The 10,823-nt window shown below is 34.9% G+C and overlaps 1 protein-coding gene across 2 annotated transcripts; it reads right to left on the bottom strand.

The window, feature by feature from the left end:
* Positions 1–519: 519 nt before the first annotated feature.
* Positions 520–8,709, bottom strand: LOC141586769 (uncharacterized). 2 transcript variants are annotated; one of them, XM_074408095.1, is made up of 12 exons: positions 8,625–8,709; positions 8,229–8,381; positions 7,114–7,208; positions 5,827–5,884; positions 5,525–5,719; positions 4,470–4,549; positions 3,055–3,137; positions 2,759–2,810; positions 1,874–1,942; positions 1,614–1,700; positions 1,448–1,509; positions 520–980 (listed from the first exon to the last, which is right to left on the bottom strand). In XM_074408095.1, the coding sequence occupies exons 2-12, from the start codon at positions 8,344–8,346 to the stop codon at positions 794–796; spliced, it is 1,086 nt and encodes a 361-aa protein (XP_074264196.1). In that variant the 5' UTR covers positions 8,347–8,381; positions 8,625–8,709; the 3' UTR covers positions 520–793. The 2 variants fall into 2 exon arrangements, with proteins under 2 accessions (XP_074264196.1, XP_074264197.1); XM_074408096.1 differs by lacking the exon at positions 8,625–8,709 and adding an exon at positions 8,549–8,564.
* Positions 8,710–10,823: the final 2,114 nt, after the last annotated feature.

Raw genomic sequence — 10,823 nt, 5'->3', positions numbered from 1 at the left:
CAAAATTAAAAGCCCAATTAGAAGTTAATATAATTTAGGCGGGAAAAAAACGTAGAATCACCTATTCATTTAGTAAATAGGAGATTATTAAATAAATGACCGAACTACAATCGGAACACCAAACCTTGTATTCACATAACTTAAAAACGGTTTTAGGCCCGGTTTGGTAAACAGCGGATTAATTTCAGCATAAGCAAATTGTAAAAGCAGATTATAAATAGCAGATTTTATCAGGTTTGACTAGCATATTATAATTAGCAGAATTAATTTGAGTGTTTTGGTAATTGGCAGATTACGATTAGTAGATTTTTAGTTTTCTTTGTAAAATGGAGAAAAATTTCCTATTTTACAATATGCTGGGATAAGCAGCATATTGTAAAACAACATATTGACCACAAATATGCTGTTTCAATGTGTTTACCAAACGCTAAAATTAGCATATTGATTGGTCAAACATGCTAAACCCTGAATATCTTTAAAAATGGTGATACGCCGTTTTTACCAAACAAAGCACTTTAATGTTATCCAGAAAGTTGGAACTTTCAAAAATAGCTAGTAACCAACACAATACAAACATAGCATCAAAGACCCAAAGGGCCAGCTTTGATATCATAGAGAAAAAATACAGATATGAATCATATGATGACTGCACATATAAAAATACCATCATTCCTGAACATCAAAATTTCGGACATGATCTGCTCATCAGCAATGAGATGCGTGTTAATATTCTATATATGTAGTCAGGTAAACTCAATGATGCAAGAGAATCATGTCCCAGTAGAAGGGCTGATCAGGAAACGCTCGGACGGACTTCATCCTTGTGTTCAACATCAAAACTTGGACCTCTTCTGAAACTGCCGGTGGCAACGTCTAGATTTGAACTTCTAACATCAAGTTCTTCATCATGTCGTCTACTCCCTTCTTCTTCTGTTTTAGCAACGTCACCACCGCGGGCTTTCTCTTCTACTTTGTCACCCCTAGAGTAAAAATAAAAGGCGTTATTGCAGCTATACCGATTGATTAAAACACGACAGGTACTTCTGATAAAGTCCTTTTGAGGTTATGGTCTAACACTATCAAAAGAGCAACTTTTCTGTCGATGATAAAACCATAATCATATTTTCTGATAGAAAGAAAAGTTGCTAAGCGTGTATCAGTAGACCATTTGTGTCCAAGAAATCTTATTGTTAATGCCAAAGTGCATGTCGAATTTCCGGACAATGCCCTAGTACATGGTATTTTCCGGACATTACATGTCATATGTCATTCAACTAGCGGTGTGCCAGAGTAACACAGCGCCAAACAAATGAATTGAGCTTACTAATCAGCCTTGATTTTGTGTATGACTATCTCATTAGTCAGTTAAACTTAAAGCTTATCAACTAGATATATAAAAACTGATAAAAGTTATAGACTTATAGGTGTTGAACTTGAAGAGACATACCAAGAATATATTACAAGCCCAACTGCAACCCCGACAAAAGCTACATAATACAACCAGTCAACCTGCAGTAGCACAAGTTTCAGAATTTAGTTTAAACAGTACAAATCTTACAGTTAACAAATGTTAATTGGCATAAAACTAGGATACAAAAGGTAAAGGAATGTACTTTCTCATGATAGGCAAAGATACGAATCACAACCGACCACATATCTGAGGTCAATAGAGAGAGATTGAGCATCGTCGATCCACTTATCTGTGGAAACAAAGACGTCAGACTTTCCTCAAGTTAGATAGATTAGTCTCAACTTTTTAGGAACTCTATAGTAGCTTAAAATAAGGATACAAATAAATAAATAAATAAATGACCCCAAGATAATTAGATAATGCCTTCAAACACAAGGGAGTCTCTTCTAATTCAAGAAATACCTTCAGCAAGACAGGCACCAATGAGTAGAAAAGAAACATGGCAACTGCAAAGCCGACAAAAGGAAGTGCCTGAAACCAAAGAGGTTAAACATCAAGGATCAGCATACAAAAGATTATAAGAATAAAATGTGCATTTGGCCAGTTACACCTTTTTAAGGTCAGTTAAATCTTTTGAATCAATCCATCCACCTGAATTAATTACCAAGTACCAACATATCTCAGAGTACAGTGACGACAACAAGCACAACAACAATACCCCAGTGCCAAATGGCGGAAATTTAGGGGACTGCATGGTACCATTAGGTAAACAACAGACATAGGTTGTTTCCAAATGACGCATATAATGATAATAACATTGAGAGTAACATCAAATGACCTCCTACCTCACAATAAAAAAAAGTGCATCCAGCTGAAGGACCCATATTTTTTTACTCCGTGATACAAAACTAAAAAAATTAATGACGGAAACAAAATTACCCTAGTGCCTCAAGGGATCTTGGAAATTGCGAGGTAAGCGAAAGTCGGATGTATGCAGCGTTACTCCTATATTAGAAGCATGGAGACACTCTTTTCAGATGCACAAAAATGAAAATTGTATCGTGGACATCAAATGATTGCTACTTCACACAACAAAAAGAAGAGCGTCATCATTTTGAGTTACTCCATTGAAATCCACCACCAAAGAATAACAAGTCTTTGACTCCACTATAAACCAAAAAATAGCTTCTGATCCGTACTAAATTAGTAGCATATCAAGTCCAACCCAGGAAAAGGCTTCAAAACTAGCACCAAACAGAAGCTCAGAATAGTAGTCTATCCAACAACTAAGCATAAGATTGTTGAGCAGCATGAAAGTACAACAAGGTTAAAGTTATAAAGACTTACTGCTCCAGCTGACCAGTGGATTGATTTGAGCTCAGTGCGCTCCAATATGCTTCTAAGAATACGTCAAGAACTAACTTCAACATTCAGATTCAACGTACTGTATAAATATATGCAACTCTGGCTGACATGCCCATTAAATCAGTGAAAATTGAGCCGCCATGCATTGGTCAATAAAAGAAATCTTAAAGTGAAAAAGGGGGTGGAAGAGGAAAAGGTAAGAGTAGTAGGAGTCTAAAATAACAATGATCATCAGATGAAAGTACTATTAAGAATGTGCAAGTCAAAAACAAGGATACATTTGAATAGCACTTATGATGGCACCAAACACCCCCAACATGGCCATGAGTTCTACTGTATCAGCCTTTTTCACGAGATATTCCTGCAGAAAAGCAATGAAAATGAATCTATGTTACTTCGGCACTTCACTTAGCAACCATGTCACGTGTCGGCCACAAGGCGTGAGCGTGACCAACACTACAAAAGGACACGTGTCCGATACTTTACAAATAACCCTCAAAAGAAATTTCAACGGTGTAAAAAAAGAAAATTAAACCCATAAAGGTTACATGAATCTATTTGTGTACACCATCAAAGGCTCCTGGCTAAAGCAATTGAAGAGGGGTCTAATGTACGCAGCTTAGCCTCTGTGTCAATGAAAGTATGAACTAAAGAGGCTGTTTCCAACATTCCACTTGACTCGCAATAAAATTACATCAACTGACTATTACTTTACTTTAAAAAGATGTGTGGTCACGTCAGGGAGCCATTATAATCTATATGGAGTAAAACATAATCAAAGAATAGTCAATCTTTGGCTTCACTGAAAATAAAATTAATCATAAGACTGCAATGTTAGAAAGTTCATTCACTTAAACTTGCATATTGTTCTTAGTTATAGGAAGTTGAAAATATGTACATAGATAATGAAACGTCAAAATAGATTCTGTCTTAGGTAACTAGCCAATTGAGATCTGCACTGCAGTCTTACTCTAAGTTAAGATAGCATCTCACATACGACGAGTCTGTCATAACCACAGGAGAATAAAGGACAGCATAGCTTGCTGATGAGAAAACAAAAATCAGGCTAGAATATGTTGGGGAAGTAAGGAAGTGTATGGGTGTGTTTGGATTCAGAGATTTGGAGGGAAAGGGAGGGGAGGGAATTGGAAGCGTGTGAAATCCATTGTTTGGTTAGCAAAATGAAGGTAGAGGGATTTGGAGGGGAGGGAAAATGGATCCCTCCATTTCCCCCCTACAAGGCAAATTATTTCCCCACCAACATAGGCAAGATTTGGAGGGAAAATCACATCCTCCATTCTCCCTCCCTCCCCTCCCCTTCCATTCCTTTCCCTTCCCTCCTTCCCCCTCCCCTCCCTTTCCCTCCAAATCTCTCAATCCAAACACACCCTAAAGAAAAAGACTGGAGAAGTTTTGAGATAGTAGTGCTTTATTTGGTGATAGATATGCCCTGCAGGCAAATAATAACAGCAAGAACATGACATCAAACACCAAACAATATGCCAAGCTTTATGGAAAATTCAAGTGGCCAACCAAGGAAAAGAGCCCAGATTAAAACAACATAAGTAGGTGAAAAACATAAATATCATTTACTCAAGTAATAATTGAACTCTGTAATTAAATAACAGCAAGAAGATTTGTCAAAGGCATTTTGCAAATATGAAGAATGACAAGCATTAAAAATAATGCTCACCTCGCTGACGTTGGATACTCCATAAAGGGTAGCACCAGCTATCACAAACAAGTCTCCTTTCAATGGATTGCTCCCACGCTCTAGTGATAACAAAAGGATACAGTGAGAACTGTCCCGAAACAACGCTCGAGAATTTATCTAAGTTGAACAATTATAACAGTATCATCATTGTTTACTGCAGCTGAAGCACACCACAGTCTCAGCTAAAAAAGAAAACACAGTTACAGCAGTATAATACTTAAGATATACTCAAATAAAGACCACCAGAAGGTAAATAAAAAACCATTGGAACTCACATAGGTAAAACAAAGGAACGACTCAACCACAAGACTGGAGACAACAAAAGAAAGGAAATGCAAAAGTTGTACAACATGGTTAGACATATAACTTATTAAGGCCAAATTTGTAAGAACCATCATCAATATGCAAGACTCTAGGTTTTCTAGAAACCAAGATATCAATACATGTCATGTCATGAAGTCTGGACAGATTCTTACAAGTGTTGAAGAGTGTATTCTGAACAACCTAGTAATCCGTACAAACAACTAGTATACAGAGTTTTCAAATTCTATATTGCCCGTTAGAACTAAACAACATCACATCAGCAGTTAATGACTCACACTCAAACATACTCTACACCCATTTCAGCATCAGAAACTTATCCACTAACAGGGACTAATTATGTTAACTGTCGCAAGTCTCCTATAAGAATGTAATATCCTGAGACCAGCACAAATTCTCATAAATATTTGATATTCCGCATTAATTACATGGTTAATTGGATGGGGTCTGACATCAAGATTTTGTGGACTTCTATCATTAAAATTGAGACGCTGGTAAATTATGGCGAAGGTTTTCCAGATCAATATAGAACACAATTCAATTCGGATGACTCCACTATGCGGCGAACATCGTAGGTAAAAATATGCATTGGACATTCATATCATTTATGATATCAAAATAGAGGCATGCAAAATTTTACAAGAAATTATATTGGACACAATGAAGATAATAAACAATAATCAATGTCAGAATTCAACACTCAACCGTGTTACCTTTACGATCTTGAGCATAGACATCTGAGAAAACAACTAAGACAAGACCAAGAACACAAACAGCTACACCCACAAGCTTTCTCCATCCATACTTAGTTTTCAGGAAAATCCAGGTGAGGATGATCACACATGGTATTGCCCAACAATCCAGAAGCATAACACTTGTCAGAGATGTGTACTGATATGCCTTAACCACTGCAGATATGAGTCAGAGGTTATCAGAGACATTGTGCAGTTCCTTCGAAAGGGAAATATACTTGGCAAATACCAAAAGTCAAAAGTTTCAGGGGAGAAAAACATACCTAAGAAATTTGCTTCCACATCTATCAGTCCAAGAATCACATAAAAATACCATTTTGCCTGCATGATGTAATTTAAAATATAGATAAAACCTTCCCAGAGATAGAGTACACATATTGATTACATTATCTCAGGCTTTAAGACATTAAATTACATTATCAACATCAACTGCGCCCATTACAACATTGGTGCAAAACCTATATCATCTGTCCACCACACATTTCATATAAGGAAATGAAACTAACATAAATACTGCATATCGACAAAGGTTTGGACATTACCAACAAAGGAGAGAGCGGGTTGTGGTTCAGTATTTCAGAGTTAAATGAAAGTAAAAGCAGCATTTATAGTTGTATGTTTATTGAACCAACTATTTTTACTCAATTCGCTTTAGAATCTCCTCCTAAAAGTTATAGAGGGTGTCATACTAATAACGAATATGTATCTGATGAACTCTAGCAGCAAGTTAAAAAGGTACCCATTTAAGGCGTAGGGTAAATCTGACTTTTAATTTATATTTACTCTAGAGGATCCCAAGTTATACTCTGAGAGTCTGAGGTTCCTTTTCAGCCTACCTTCAAGATTCATCCATTTTACTTTGAGAATTCCGTTGGCACAAGTACAGACTGTTTCAAAAGTCAAGAGTACGTAACCAATCTGTGATAGATTATTATTATTTGCTCAACAAAGGCTAGGTTCAAACAACATCCTATGCAATTTGCAATCAAGAATAGGTCAGGAGTATTTTGATGGGGACAGTTATCAAGTCAAATATTTTAGAATTCAGATGCTAATGAGCCTATGAGATATGAAATGACGATATCAAGCAGATTACAAAGTCGACCATGGATTGCAACACATATAATTTATTAATAACAAAATGTACTTCCCAATAATTCACAGTACGGAAAATGTCAACTGCAATAAATGCAATTAAAGATGAATTTTCTTACAAGATCATACCAAAAGACTGTATATTGTGAATTTTAAAACAGAAACCTCTCGCTGTCATACTTTTATCAATAAGTTGACCACCAATAACTTCAATAAGGTTTGCGTACTTGGTAGAAAACTCCAATGCAAATATTTCGATTTGAAAAATTCATAAACAAGTTGTGTGTGGCAACAGACTAAAAAATCAACATGACAATTGCATGCACACGAAGGCGAAATCTAAAAACAAACATGTCCAGCATGAAACGAAAGTGAGGTACAAACATATACAATACCAATTTACCGGCTAAATGAAAGAGCATTGACATAAATAGTGAGATCGATAAAGCTCTTACCTTTAACTGCTTTTTCTTCAAAAGCATTACTAATCCATACACAATAGCCAGCAGCACATAATTTAGAAAGGATTGGGATGTTGGTGCATTTATTCCTGAATGAACAAAACTCTTATCATTAGAGACTAAAGAGAGATACTTCTATAAAATTTTCCAGCGTTAATTCATACCAAATGTAGTAAAAAGCTATACCTTTACAGGCCAAAGAATAATAGAAGCCCGAAAAAAGATCAAAAATGAGATTCCGTTACAAAAACCAAAATCACTTCCACTAAAACACGGAACTACAATTAACTACCAACCTCATGAAACTACAGAAAACTTCCACCTAAAATAAGAATGCCAGAACTCAGAAGCAGCTGAATTTAAGATGATAAAACTTTAGCGATGCGAGGCCAGGGAGGAGGGGCTGTACAAAAATGTTAAGATAGTTGTCCGTCTCCTATAAGAGATTTCTAAAACGCCTTAACTAAGAATCACGAAAATAATAAAATGTGGCAAAACATAATTTTTGATAGTAACTATCGTGTAAGACACTCATTTATTGATAGTACTAGTAAATAAGTATTTAACCAATAGAATGATGGTGAGTCTTATTCTATAATTTGTGAATTGCATATAACCAACGGAATCAGAAGTAAAGCATAGTTGGGAACATAAAATGAGTTTCCACACTAAACTTGAAACCATATTTTTTTTTTATTAGAAACCTCGTCAAAATACAAACCTCCTTGGGCCTTGGCCAACCAAATCACAAATTAACAAAAGAATGGCAGAGGTTAATTGCACTTTTTGTCAGGGGTGCATTACTTTGCCCAAAAAATAATAACCCTTTTTGAAACACAGTAATTTCATACACAAGTTCACACAAAACTAAGTTGATTGCATGGTACTAGATGGCAAAGGCAACAGGAATGACAGCAATAAAAAAAATTTAGAAACAATTCATTCAATAATTATTATCAATTCATGACAATACATGCAATAATTTATTGATATACCCCGAGTGTCGACTTGAGAAAGTTATTTTAATGAAAGGTAAATAAATGATTGACACGAAAAATACGATAATTAAGAAGTAATAATAATTAATAAAAAAAAAGGAAAGAAAGGACCTTTGCGAGCGAGTTCAGAAGAAGTGAAACCAGTAGAAGTGATAACAACAGACAAAAATTGTCCTAAAACAATGGCGACCAACCTTTTCTTCTTCAGTATATCTCTCACCTTTCCCATTGCCGCCAATTTTATTTAGAGAATATGAATATATACTGCAAAAGTGCAAAGTCAAACTCAATTGTGCTTTTGGCCGTGAGTATAAATACGGGGGAGGGGGAAGTGAAAGAGTTGTGTTGGTGTTAAAGAGAATAACACGACAATTAACAACTGTATTAGAGTTTGAAAATCAATAAAATAAGTAAAACTCTTCCATCATTACTTTTATATAAGCGTTTGACTAGGCATCAACAACCAAAGGCTCCCTTTTCTCAACTAAATTGAATATCATTTCTTACCTTATTGTTGCAAGATTCTCTCTATTAGTCTACACCATCCTATGTGACGTATCTATTTGGTCATGCCCAATTCAGGGTAACAGTTCTTAAAGGATTTAAGATATCTTCATTAGCAAATTCTCATTTAAAACGATACTCCGTCTAAAGCTTAAGCTTAAGATGTGTCAAATATCATACTTATTATTTATTACTTTCTCTATCCCGATTATTTGTTGTCCTTTTTCATATTAAGGTGTCTCAATCAATTGTTGTCATTTCTATTTTAAGATTGAAGTTGATGGCAATTTGATCATTCACACCCAATTTGTTCCACTTGTCGTTTTTTAATTGGCACATTCCTCTTTCATTGGTCTTTGTGCTGTTAGAATATTTAATAATATTCGAGTGGCCTATGTGTTTCGGGTTTAAATAAAAGTTAAGTTAATATTAAATATTACGGGACTTTAATATAAAAGACGACACCGTGATGGATCGGTCTCGATTAAATGTAATTAAAGTTCGGGAATTATTATTCCCTCTTACCTTACCCTATTATACATCGTCTTTCACGAAAAGGTACGATCGGGTTTGATTGTGCGAAAAGGTACGTAATATATTATATATACTAGTATTGGTGCCCGGCTTCGCCCGGGCTACCTCTACTTACCATTAATTTTTTTTTCATTAAATAAAATTACTTAAAGTTGCATAAGACATAAACTTATCATTAATATATTTTCCTATGACATATCCTAAAATTACGATGAAACTTTTTGAGACCATTTCACTACTCCCGCTATTAATATTTTACTCGTATTAATGAAATAATAGTAATAACATTTCACTACTTACCCGTAATCATTGTTACTTTCACTACTCTCGCCGTAGTTATTGTTACTGTCACTACTGCCGCATTAATATTGATAATTTCACTACTCCCGCCGTAATTATTGTTACTTTCACTATTGCCGCGTTAATATTGATTATTTCACTACTCCCGTTGTTGTTTCTACCACTTTCACTAATCTCGCTGATAATATATTTATATAAATATATTACATATATGCATTAAATCAAATCGAACCAATTATGCAATATTATATACTAGTATGGGTGCCCGGCTTCGCCCGGGCTACCTTTACCTACCATTAAATTTTTTTCATTAAATAAAATTACTTAAAGTTGCATAACCCATAAATTTATCATTAATATATTTTTCTACGACATATCCTAAAATTACGATTAAATAAATTTTGAGACAAATTCACTACTCCCGTTATTAATATTTTACTCTTATTAATGAAACAACAGTAATAACATTTCACTACTTGCCCGTAATTATTTTTACTTTCACTACTCCCGCCGTAGTTATTGTTACTGTCACTACTGCCGCGTTAATATTGATAATTTACTACTCCCGCCGTAATTATTTTTACTTTCACTATTGCCGCATTAATATTGATTATTTCACTACTCCCGTTGATGTTTCTACCACTTTCACTAATCTCGCTGATAATATTGTTACTTTTACTATTCAAATGAGTGATTACTATCATATAACTATATCTAATGTTACTACAATTCTTTTTTTTACTGACGAAATTACTTTTACTACCTAGGCATACAATTTTAAGAGGATTATATATTTATAAATATATTACATATATGCATTAAATCAAATCGAAAGAATTATACAATATTATATATTATGGAATCTAACTTGAGTGTTTGGGGTCGGGATTGTGGTGTTTGTTGAGGGCGTGAGGCGCGGTGATTAGGTTCGCCGTGGGGTACCGTGAGGAAGATCGTCGGCGCCGCTACTTGTGGTGGTTTCGGTGTAGATAATGGTGGCAGGTGGTGGGTAATGGTGGTGGAGGTGGTGGATGTTGGCTTTTAATTCCCTTTTCCTCTAACTGTCAACCAAACACCCAAGTATAATATGGGCGATCCCATTCATTTCCCTCTCTTACCCTTTCTTGATTTCATTCTCTTACCCTTTCCCGTACCAAACGCCCCCTAAAGTTTAATAAAATTGCATAGATTTTAAATTTAATATATAATTTTATGATGATAATAATTAATACCATAAATGTGCATGTTTATACTAATTAATTATTTTATTTTAAGAAAATTGACCATCTTCTAGTATTCTATAAATATTTAGGAAAATTACCAAGCATCTTCTTTCTTTTAGTCTCCTTGAAATTGACCATCCTAATT

This window comes from Silene latifolia, chromosome 6 (assembly GCF_048544455.1).
Source record: "Silene latifolia isolate original U9 population chromosome 6, ASM4854445v1, whole genome shotgun sequence".
NCBI lineage: Eukaryota > Viridiplantae > Streptophyta > Magnoliopsida > Caryophyllales > Caryophyllaceae > Silene > Silene latifolia.
The sequence above is the reverse complement of the archived record's forward strand: the minus strand, read 5'-3'. Positions and strand labels throughout refer to the sequence as shown.

Excerpts from the sequence above, each read along its gene's own strand:
- LOC141586769 (XM_074408095.1), bottom strand. The coding sequence starts at position 8,346 with ATGGGAAAGGTGAGAGATATACTGAAGAAGAAAAGGTTGGTCGCCATT. Across the intron at positions 5,720-5,826 it reads TGTGGAAGCAAATTTCTTAG|TGGTTAAGGCATATCAGTAC; the intron begins GTATGTTTTTCT and ends TCATATCTGCAG. Across the intron at positions 2,811-3,054 it reads ATCATAAGTGCTATTCAAAT|AAGCATATTGGAGCGCACTG; the intron begins GTATCCTTGTTT and ends ACGTATTCTTAG.